The sequence below is a fragment of the Aquarana catesbeiana genome, linkage group LG03 (assembly GCF_042186555.1).
Source record: "Aquarana catesbeiana isolate 2022-GZ linkage group LG03, ASM4218655v1, whole genome shotgun sequence".
Taxonomy (NCBI): domain Eukaryota; kingdom Metazoa; phylum Chordata; class Amphibia; order Anura; family Ranidae; genus Aquarana; species Aquarana catesbeiana.
In genome coordinates this window covers 132112625-132124882 of record NC_133326.1, presented here as the reverse complement: position 1 = coordinate 132124882, position 12258 = coordinate 132112625, and the positions used below count along the sequence as shown (strand labels likewise).

Sequence of the window (12258 nt, the reverse complement as noted above, 5' to 3'; positions counted from 1 at the left end):
TGTGACCTTCTGACCTGTGTTTGACCTTCTGACCTGCATGTGACCCTCTGACCTGTGTTTGACCTTCCTATAAACAGCATCTGTCTGCTTTGTGCTGCTTTAACATTCCCATTGAATTGCATGGGGAGGGAAGTAACGTCACTGACCTGGGGCCCTTAGGTAAACCAATCAGTCATGATTCTTGCTTTGCAAATTTGTAGATTGTACAGACCTCCATCCTATGTTCAGGGGAAGAAAATAACAGCTGATTACATACCTCCCAACATTTTGAGATGGGAATGAGGGACACCTACTAGCAAATGTATGTAGGTATATGACATGCCCCCCTGTCACACCCCCTTAAAGAAGAATAACCCCCCCCCCCCCCCCCCAAAAAAGGTTAAATCCACAAGTGCTTTTTTTTACCACTACTATTCCTTTATATTGGCTTTTAATGTACAAATGCAGCAATTTAGAAATTGGATGAAAGGTTTAGCACTGGGAAACACTTTTTGAAAGAAAAAAAGTACATTTTATATACATCTATATGGATCAGACCAAAATGAGGAGGAATGAGGGACAGAGGGACATTGCTCCAAATCAGGGACAGTTGGGAGGTATGCGAATTAGCTTGATTTCCTATTCAGTTCGTCTATATGAGACAGGACGGAGGCTGCAGGCTGAGAGCTCCCTTGTTCCACAACTAATCACTAGAGGGCGCAATAGAAACCAAGGAGGAATCCCGTCAGCTCACTTCTGTACAGCGTACGGGACGCCATCTTGCTACACCCATCTCTCAGCCATCTTACCACACCCAGCTCCCGACATCTGATTGGTGGAATTCGAAGCGTGAGAAAGCCGTGAACTAGGCGGGAAAAACAAAATGGCGTATTGGAGATTGCTGTGATCCGGAAACGAGGAACGGGTTTTATTTCTGGAAAATCATATGTAAGCCGGACCGGCGTGTGACAAAGGTGAGCAGGGGAGGGATGGATGGGCTGGTCGGGCGGTGTGTGGAGGAGATCGGATGAGAATGTCGGTTGATTATCGTTCCATTGGTGGTGTGGGGAGATATTAGGAGGGTCACTGAGCTGTACGGATTTTTATTGTTCCCACAATGAGTTCAGCACCGAGTATAACACTCACCTTATATAAAGAGGCCCCTCCATGGGAAGCGTCTGTTTTTTTTTTTTTGCTGAGTGATGAGGCCGATCATTCGGTTGAATGCACAACAAACACGCCACAGTAGCGCCTGCATGTTTTTGTAACGTGCGTTTTGGGGCATAACAAGACATGTTTGCTCGTCACTTTGGGGGTATTAAGAAATAATAACGCCACAAGTGCGAAGCTTGTTTTTGGAAATGCGCACAGAGAAACGTTTGCTCCCAGAATGCCTGAGGGGCTCGATGTTATCAGCGGGCGCACGTGAATGCGTCCTGTGTGCGTTTGCATGTCCCTTCAGCGCACGCCTGTAAAGTATACTAAGCGGACGTGTGGCAGATCGCCTTGTCTGTGCACTGGGCAGGTCTGCTGTGAATGAGCCCTACGTCTAGCTTCATATTATTGTGGGTCCTGCGTGCCCGGGCATTTTCCTGGGCACAGCAGCTTGTTTATTTGAATGGGCTGCTGTAACTGTAGGGAAAAAGACCCCAAACTCTTTTCCAAAACGTACCTGCAGGGCAACCACACAAAGCAACATGGTGCTGTGCCTTCACGCGCCCAAAAACGCTGCATTTTTAGATGCATGGAAGCAGGGTGGATTTGATTTAAATCAAGTCAATTTAAAACGTTTGTTAACCCACATAAAAACAAAATAATGGATCCTGCTCCTTTAACACTTTCGCTGCCAGGTCCGTATGGACCTCACAGCAGGGGGTATCGCACACAATTGCTCTGCTGCTGTCTGATCGCTCACACACCCCGGTGCCGTCCTGCCATGCTTACCGTACTCTGCTTGCCCATTATTGGGCCCTGGATCTCCATGGCGTGTAGAGGGGAAGGAGTAGAGCAGACATCCGCTTTCTCCTCCTTCATGTGTCCTGGAAAGCTACGTCTCTGACTTCACTTCTGGGTTAAGCTCTCGGTGTCCCCGACTCGCTATGCAGATCGGATTGCAGAACATTCAGTGGAGTACAGGGGAGCCATGCAAGGTCTTTTAGACCCTGCATATCTCAATAAAGAGAATCTGTCGCCTAAAAATTGTCATAGGGGACTTTTTGTCCCCTATGTGATGAAAAAAAAAGTACTCGCTGATACCGATACACTTTTTTTTTTTTTTTTTTTTTTTTAAATGTCGTGTGACAGTGGCACTAATGTTCAAAACTGATAGGAGGCACTGATAAGGTGTGGGCTGTCAGTAGTTTTTATTTTTTTTTTTTTTTTTACAATGCTTTCTTTTTTTGGAGAGGGGGAGTGGATGGTGTTATTTTTACAATTTAACCTTTAAATATTCTTCCCTTTTTTTTATCAGCCCTGTTGGGGGCTTTGGTGAGATATCAAGGTTCTAAACAGACCCCTGACATCTCCCCTTTGATAAAGGGAAAGGGACTGAGGACACAAATTCCCCAGTCCCTTTCTCTGCAGCCTTAGGTGCACTGAAAATGAATGGACAGGAGACAGGCTTCTCTCCATTCATAAACTGAAGCATCGTAATCACAGTTTACGATGCTCAGTTATGAGTGGACAGAGTGCATTCAGAAAAGGAAGGAGCTGGTAAATGACAGATTTATTGGCTCCTTCCTCTGCTGTCCATCCTGATAGATCCAGGACAGGGGGGGACCGGAGAGGGACCCTGACAGAACGAGGAGCACACGGGGGACCCGGGAAGAACCAGGAGCACAAACCACAGCATTACTGCAGTCTTATCAACTGAAACTGATAAGACTGACATAGGCAAACACTAGATAATCGGCACAAGTAGATACTATGAAATAAGTATTTACTTATTTTAGGGTAAGTATGAACACAAGGGGGGATGAGGGGCAACCTTGGTGTGTGCCATTCGAAATGGAGGAGTCCGACAGGTGACCATTGACTCAAATTCTTGCTGTTGGCTTGGAGTACAGAGCAAGGATGATATGTAGCATGTGATAACGGAAACCCAACGCTTTTAGAGCTTCTGTCGTATAGTCCCATGCCACTCTGTCGAACGCCTTCTCAGCATCGTGAGATGGGAAGAAGTCAGGTTTGGAGGATGAGGACAGCCAGGGATGCATGTTGATTGCTTTCAGTGTGTTCTCTGGCCTTACGTCCGGGGATGAATCCCACTTGGTCCAAAGAGACCACTTTGGGGAGTAGAGGAAGTAGTCGGTTTGCGAGCACTTTCGCAATTCACATTTAGAAGTGAAATGGGCCTGTAGTTCGATACCATAGATGACTAAAGGGTTGTGTTTTTTTTTTTTTTTTTTTTTTTTTTTTTTTTTTTTTTTTGCATTCCCTGTATTAGGTTAAAAAACCTGATTTCGGTCGAGCGCTGCTTTCTTTCTATCAAAAGCAATGTAGCTTTACTTCCTGTTTGGTTTTACAGTGGAATTTTTGGTCATCATGTTTTTTATACAAAGGTGTAGAGTATGTTGCTGGAAGAATTTGAGTCATATAATTGTGATATTTGTATTTGTGATTCATGAATAGTTATCTTTTATGTTTCCTTTATAGTTATAAACAATGGAAGATGCGGAAACAAGGTTCACTCACCTGCTGCAACCAATCAGGGATATGACCAAAAACTGGGAGGTGGATGTAGCTGCTCAATTGGGGGAGTACTTGGAAGAGGTAGGTTGTTAGTAAATGCTCAAAAATGGTGGCGTCTGTCATTTTTAATCCTTTAAAAATTGTACCTAGTTACATGATTGACTGACTTATTGATAAATTTCCAACCTACAAAATGTTAAAGCCCATCTCCAATAATATAAAAATAATTCACCTTTGCAGTGGAGCAGTGCTTGTAATATCTAGAGGTAGAGAGATAAGGAAAAATGTTTACCTTATGCCTTGCTCCAGCAGGGTCACTTAGTGCTGCAACTAGTCCTCATAAGCTGCTTCTTTAAGCCAAGACTGGCTGTGGTTACACTCCAGTCTCTTCAACATACGAAACAGGGTTAATGTCTCTGTATTGTACGTGATCACAGTCAGGCTGTGCTCAAAAACTGAAGCTTTAAGCAGTGGAGGAGTCCTCTGGAATGGGGAGACAGGTAAGTGATAATTCACCAATCCTTAAGTAACCACCTAGACATAACGAACATTTGAGTGAAGCCCTGGAGATGTGCTTTTAAACCCATACTCCAGTATCTTCTTTTTTTTTTTTTTTTTTTTTTTTTGCTACATTTATCTGTAACTTGCAGAGAGTCAACAGAATGCTAGACAGAAATGGCAGCTGTCAGCCATGTTTCCTAATAGAAACATGCATAATGCATACCCCGCTTTATGTACTCTCACGTTACGTATACTCGCGAGTACCGACATAGCCGCGAGTGAACGTAAAGTGCCTTGCAAGTATGGCCACATTGGCGTCTATGAGAAATCTTGGTCAGCTTGACATGGCACTGCTCCCAAACCATAAGTGACAGAGACACCGACCTTGGGGAGCACCGAGAGGAGACCCTGGACTACAACATATCCGATTTTGGGGTTGGCCAGCTTGCCTAGTAATCTACCATGTCATAGTCCGTGGTTCCCAAGTTTGGTGTCCCTGTCACTTATGGTTTGGGAGCAGAGCCATGACAGTTTGACCCAAGATTTCCCATAGATGTCAATGTTAAACTGGGAGTAGTGCCATGTCAAGCTGACCAAGATTTCCCATAGAACTAGTGTATTTACATGCACTGAGAAGTGAAAAAGGTATTGCTTCACTTTAAGTACATTTTCGTTTTACATACTCTGATCCCATTGTGTACCTAAAAGTGGGGTATGCCTGTAGTATTAATATTCAGCAATTTGATATTGTAAGATGGTGACACTAAACTGCAGACATCTCCATGCATTTATCTGCCCTTTAATAACTTTTTTAAGTTAGTCTATGATCAAAATGGGAAAAAAAACATATATTAATTTCTTCATTGTATTTCAATTCTTTAGCCTATTCCTATTAATCTGGGAAATCTTGAAGTTTGTAAACTTACCTTGTGAAGATTCCCCACACATTTACTTCCTTGAATTTTGTGACATATATTCTAGTTCTAGTCTGCACAGTACAAAACCGTTTTTATGTAATTAACGATCAAGCGCTATGGGGTTGATTTACTAAGGCTGGGTTCACATATATGCAAATCCCCCCCCCCCCCCCCCCCATCCAATTCGCATGATGGGTGAGAGTGACCGTCTCTCAATGGAGCTAGTTCACACAGGTCCTGGGCGGTCGCGGTCTGGATCGCAGAAGGGTCCTATGCGTGTTTGAGTTCGGTTCAAGTGCGAATTCAGACCGGATCCCGTGCTGTGAACCGCAGACGCACATATGTGAACCTGGCCTTAAACTGGCTACCATGCACAGCTGCACCAGATTGTGCACTCTTCAATCGGCTTCTAACTTCAGCTTGTTCAATAAAGCTTTCACAAAAAAACCTGGAGGCTGATTGGTTTCTATGCAGAGTTGCACCAGATTTTGCACACTCCAGTTTTAGTAAATCAACCTCACTATGCCCTGTGAGTATGCACTGATATGTCACAGAATTCACAGAGCTTGCCTTCTGAACTACAGAGGTGCTAGGAGTAGCAGTTTTAAGTAGCACCTTCAGTACAGGAATCACCGATTGCAAGCAGCAAGGTACTGTGGGATATGTAGCGCGTTAGAATTCAGAGGGTGAACAAAGCGAAACAAAGATAAGTTAGAAAACTAATTTTTTCATATAATTGGACCGTAGACAACATAAGGTAGAAGAAATATTTAATGACACTGTGCAAGATAAAACATGGGTTGGGTATATCCTGGGGGGGGAGAAGGCTGGAATGCAAAGTCCCTCTAAAAGGACTTTATGAGACTGATAGAAGTTAGAATCCATGCTGTAAGAAGATATCATAACACATGGAAGGCTCTTGTTCCATATCTGTATAATGATATATAATCGAAAATAGTGCTGTGCGGCTTTAAGAGATGTAAAACTGATCAATAGGTTGTTGCATACTCTAGATTGTCTGTCTTTAGTACCTGTGTGTTTTTTTTTTAAGACCACATCTAAATGTACATTTTTTTTTTTTTTTTTTTTTTTTTCTGTTTTATATAGTTAGATCATATATGCATCTCATTTGATGGAGGTAAAACCACAATGAACTTTGCAGAAGCTGCTCTCCTGATTCAAGGATCAGCATGTATCTACAGTAAAAAGGCAAGTGTCAATTCCTAATGAAAAATGTTTTTTCATAAATGAGTAAAAACAAATTTTCCTTAACAAATGCCTACATTGTATAATTGCAATTTCTAATTCAATAAAGCAGTTCCTATATGTATATATGTTTCTAAATATACACAACTAATCCTGTTGTTTTAACTGAAGTGAACAAGTGGTCATTCCAGCCACAAGCGGCCTGGTTTGGTTTTCCTATAAAGTACCCCACTAACTTTGAAATCTGGGATTATGTATTTCATAGACAGAAACCAAATCAATCATGGTATCTTTTGCTGTGAAGTCAACACATTTGTACTCCTCTAAGCTGATTGGCTACAAACTGACGAACATCCTAAGAACATAGAAAGGCAGACTACACAGCGACCATGAGAATTCCAGTCGCTCCTTCCCGAACACATCACCTTGGATTTTATGGTTAGTGTGGTACTTTGAAGAACAACTAATACTGCATGCAGGATTTAGAAGATGCCTGTGTTTTCCTGCCAGTAGTTGTCTGTAGCTGAAACCGTGGGTGACAACCTAGTCCTTACCTTCAGCTACACATACTATTATGTTTAGCTGTTAGTCTCCTGATGCCATTGCCTGTTCTGCATACCCCTACTGGGAGAGGAAAGGGCTTAATCTGAATTTGTCGCCTTTTGGCCCTGGGGCCAAGAAGGATGGTAACTGGACCTCGCATAGCAAGAGTAGGGATGGATACCTGAAATATGGTGACCTTGCTGGCAGGGTTCTATACAGTTCAACGGCAGGGATCCTCTGAGGGGGAGTCAGGTCCCTGGGTACCCTTTGTGGTGCGCCATCATGAGGAGGGAAGATTGGGTCTACAGCCCTACTCCTGTCCTCAGGACCCACTAACAGGCCAGATTTGCAATATAACTGAAATGCATAACAGGTGATATTTGCTGCTCAGTGATTGCAGTATTCTAGTCTGCATCTCTCCAAGGTAATACTTAAAATCTGGCCTGTTAGTGGGTCCTGAGGACAGGAGTTGAGAACCACTGGCCTAGAGTGTGGCGAGTACCTCTTATGTAGAACCTTTTGTGGCAGTTCCATAAAGCAGAGTTGCACCAGAAAGGGATGCTTTGCTTATTCGCATTCTCTCCATTCCACCTCCCTCCACTGCCACATTTTGCAATTTTTGGGGATGAGCAGGTACCTGGTTTTGCCAGGTACCCATTCCCACTTCCTGGTAAGGTCGCCACACAGTGATCTGCGTCATGTCCGGCCCCTCCTTGTGTGTGTGTGTGTGTGTCCCAGAAGACGGGACCATTCAGAAAGTGCAGCACGACGTGCGCATACACAGTAGGAAAGAGGCTGTGACTACTGAAGGCTTCAAGGAGTTGTAAAGTCTAAAGCAGGGATCTCAAACTGGTGGCCCTCCAGCTGTTGCGGAACTGCAAGTTCCATCATGCCTTTGCCTGAGGGAGTCATGCTTGTAATTGTCAGCCTTGCAATGCCTCATGGGACTTGTAGTTTTGCAACAGCTGGAGGGCCGCCAATTTGAGACCCCTGGTCTAAAGGGTTTTCTCCTTAATGCATTCTATGCATTAAGGTGAAAGAGAGATAGATAGATAGATATATAGGGTTGTCCCGATACCACTTTTTTAGGACCGAGTACAAGTACCGATACTTTTTTTTTTTTAAGTACTCGCCGATACCGATATTATTTTTTTTTTTTTTTTTTTTTTTTTTTTTTCCTATTGTCACGTGACAGTTTTTTTTTTGTTTACAATTTTTTAATTTTTTTACAATAATATTTTTTTTTATTCTTTATTGCAATATGTGTTTGTGTTTTTTTTTTTTTTTTTTTTTGTTTTTTTATCAGCCCTGTTGGGGGGCTTTGGTGAGATATCAGGGGTCTTAACATACCTCTGATATCTCCCCCTTGAGACAGAAAGAGACCGAGGATAGAGATTCCCCAGTCCCTTTCTCTGCCGCCTCAGCTGCACTAAGAATGAATGGAGAGAAGACAGCGGCTTCTCTCCATTCATAAACTGACACATCGTAATCACAGGAGGTTACAATGTTTCAGTTATGTGAATAGACAGTCAGCTGACTCTGTCCATTCACAAAGGAAGGAGGAGGACAGCAGAATGGAGGGGACAGCAGAGAGGGACAGCAGAGGGGGACAGCGGAACGGAGAGGAGGAGAGGGGGACAGCGGAACGGACGGGGGCATGCTGAACGGAACGGAGGATGCCCCACAGATGCTGAATAGGGTTTAGGTCTGAAGACATGCTTGACCAGTCCATCACCTTTTATTCTCAGCTTCTTTAGCAAGGCAGTGGTCGTTTTGGAGGTGTGTTTTGGGGTCGTTATGTTGAAATATTGCCCTGCGGCCCAGTCTCTGAAGGCGCAGAGGATCATGCTCTGCTTCAGTATGTCACAGTACATGTTGGCATTCATAGTTCCCTCAATGAACTGTAGCTCTCCAGTGCCGGCAGCACTCATGCAGCCCCAGACCATGACACTCCCACCATCATGCTTGACTGTAGACAAGACACACTTGTCTTTGTACTCCTCACCTGGTTGCCACCACACACGCTTAAAGTGGGGTTCCACCCAAAAAACAAAAATACCTGTAAAAATTCTAAAAAAAAAAAACAAAAAAACATTTGGATATTATTTTTTTTTTTTTTTTCCACTTACCTCTAAATGCCTGTTGCTAGGTGGTCCCTCGTAGTCTGCCTGTTCCTTTGCCTGGGCTGATGACATCACTTCCCCCCAGGCACAGGAAGGGCTCCGCTCTGCTCCCTCCCTCCTGTCAATCATCTGGGACCCATTACAGGTCCCAGGTGATTGAACGGCCAATCACGGCGCGTGGCGCCGCTCGCGCATGCGCAGTGGGTGCCAGGCTGTGAAGCCACAGCCCGGCGCCGACGAGCGGAGGGGGGGACGATCGGGGCTTCGATTCCCCGCATCGCTGGACCCAGGGACAGGTAAGTGTCCAATTAAAAGTCAGCAGCTGCAGTATTTGTAGCTGCAGACTTTTAATTTTTTTTTTTTTTTTTTTTTTGACGGCCCCCCTGGGTGGAACTCCTCTTTAACACCATCTGAACCAAATAAGTTTATCTTGGTCTCATCAGACCACAGGGCATGATTCCAGTAATCCATGTCCTTAGTCTGCTTGTCTTCAGGAAACTGTTTGCGGGCTTTCTTGTGCATCATCTTTAGAAGAGGATTCTTTCTGGAACGACTGCCATTCAGACCAATTTGATGCAGTGTGCGGCGTATGGTCTGAGCACTGACAGGCTGACCCCCCCACCCCTTCAACCTCTGCAGCAATGCTGGCAGCACTCATACATCTATTTCCCAAAGACAACCTCTGGATATGATGCTGAGCACATGCACTCAATTTCTTTAGTCGACCATGGCGAGGCCATCTTTATGTAGAGCAACAATTATGTTTTTCAGATCCTCAGAGTTCTTTTCCATGAGGTGCTATGTTGAATTTCCAGTGACCAGTATGAGAGTGATGACACCAAATTTTACACACCAGAGACCTTGTAACACTAACGAGTCACATGACATCAGGAGGGAGAATGGCTAATTGGGCCCAATTTGGACATTTTCACTTAGGGGTGTACTCACTTTTGTTGCCAGCGGTTTAGACATTAATGGTGATGTATTGTAGGGGTGCGCATCTTCACTGGCCTCACGATTCGATTCGATTACGATTATCAAGTCAACGATTCGATTCGATTCGATTCCGCGATGCATCACGATTACAGCGCAAGTCCACAGGTGCTCATGGTTTTCATCAAAAAAAATTAAAGTAGTCAGGAGAACTCCATTTTTTTTATTCTATCTGTTCTTAAGAAAAAAAGACAGCAGAGGAGCTCCAGGCTCTCTTCCTAAATACTAAAGGAGATGATCAGAGACTGCGGACATGCTACAGGAGATGATCAGAGACTGCGGACAATGCTACAGGAGATGATCAGAGACTGCGGACAATGCTACAGGAGATGATCAGAGACTGCGGACAATGCTACAGGAGATGATCAGAGACTGCAGACAGACATGCTACAGGAGATGATCAGAGACTGCAGACAGACATGCTACAGGAGATGATCAGAGACTGCAGACAGACATGCTACAGGAGATGATCAGAGACTGCAGACAGACATGCTACAGGAGATGATCAGAGACTGCAGACAGACATGCTACAGGAGATGATCAGAGACTGCAGACAGACATGCTACAGGAGATGATCAGAGACTGCAGACAGACATGCTACAGGAGATGATCAGAGACTGCGGACATGCTACAGGAGATGATCAGAGACTGCGGACATGCTACAGGAGATGGTCACAGACTGCGGACATGCTACAGGAGATGGTCACAGACTGCGGACATGCTACAGGAGATGGTCACAGACTGCGGACATGCTACAGGAGATGGTCACAGACTGCGGACATGCTACAGGAGATGGTCACAGACTGCGGACATGCTACAGGAGATGGTCACAGACTGCGGACATGCTACAGGAGATGGTCACAGACTGCGGACATGCTACAGGAGATGGTCACAGACTGCGGACATGCTACAGGAGATGGTCACAGACTGCGGACATGCTACAGGAGATGGTCACAGACTGCGGACATGCTACAGGAGATGGTCACAGACTGCGGACATGCTACAGGAGATGGTCACAGACTGCGGACATGCTACAGGAGATGGTCACAGACTGCGGACATGCTACAGGAGATGGTCACAGACTGCGGACATGCTACAGGAGATGGTCACAGACTGCGGACATGCTACAGGAGATGGTCACAGACTGCGGACATGCTACAGGAGATGGTCACAGACTGCGGACATGCTACAGGAGATGGTCACAGACTGCGGACATGCTACAGGAGATGGTCACAGACTGCGGACATGCTACAGGAGATGGTCACAGACTGCGGACATGCTACAGGAGATGGTCACAGACTGCGGACATGGCACAGGAGATGGTCAGACACTGGGGACATGGCACAGGAGATGGTCAGACACTGGGGACATGGCACAGGAGATGGTCAGACACTGGGGACATGGCACAGGAGATGGTCAGACACTGGGGACATGGCACAGGAGATGGTCAGACACTGGGGACATGGCACAGGAGATGGTCAGACACTGGGGACATGGCACAGGAGATGGTCAGACACAGCGCCCTCCCCCCCCCCTCCCTACTTACATGCTGCTCTGGCAGCCTGTAATGAGCAGTGGGGCCGGTGTTCTGCCGGTTGTCACATCTCAGGATCTGCAGTGAATTCTCCCGGGAGAGCACTCCGTGCATAAAGCTGTTTTTAGTGTGTGTATATTCCGGTCATGTGACTCTCGGCCGCGCCTCCCTCCTCTCACGTCTCTCCTGATGTCAGCCCCGCCCGCCTCTCTTCCGACCTGATAGCTCCAGTCAGTGGGCGGAGCTGACACCAGGAGAGACTGAGAGGAGGGAGGCGCGGCTGAGAATCACATGACCGGATTATACACACACTAAAAACAGCTTTATGCATGGAGCGCTCTCCCGGGAGGGGGCGGGGCCAGACATCGATTTTTCGGGTCGCATGCATCGATGCCGCATCGGGGACACCCGAATCGCGATGCATCGATGCTGCGATTAATTTCAGCAGCCCTAATGTATTGTTATTTTGAGGGGACAGCAAATATACACTGTTATACAAGCTGTACACTCACTACTTTACATTGTAGCAAAGTGTAATTTATTCTGTGTTTTCACATGGAAAAATATAATAAAATATTTACAAATGTGAGGGGTGTACTCAATTTTGTGAGATACTGTATATTGCATCATATTCAAGGAGTAGTAAAACTGCAACAGTCTTGCCTATATTTAGCATAAGGTTTTCCTAAATATACAACATAGGTGTCTGGCCTTGGCAGACGCACCCCTCACTTGGGTGGCTGCCCCATTTTTATAGTGCACAGGCAGAGAG

General features: G+C 45.3%; 1 protein-coding gene across 1 annotated transcript in view; it reads left to right on the top strand.

Moving 5' to 3' along the window:
• Nucleotides 1-798: 798 nt before the first annotated feature.
• The window catches only part of NCAPH2 (non-SMC condensin II complex subunit H2), a 73606-nt gene continuing 62146 nt past the window's right edge, over nucleotides 799-12258 (top strand). Inside the window, exons 1-3 of the mRNA XM_073619259.1 lie at nucleotides 799-953; nucleotides 3634-3750; nucleotides 6195-6296. Of these exons, the coding sequence (XP_073475360.1) occupies nucleotides 3643-3750; nucleotides 6195-6296 (210 nt within the window). The 5' untranslated portion in view covers nucleotides 799-953; nucleotides 3634-3642. The remainder of the gene's footprint in view (nucleotides 954-3633; nucleotides 3751-6194; nucleotides 6297-12258) is intronic.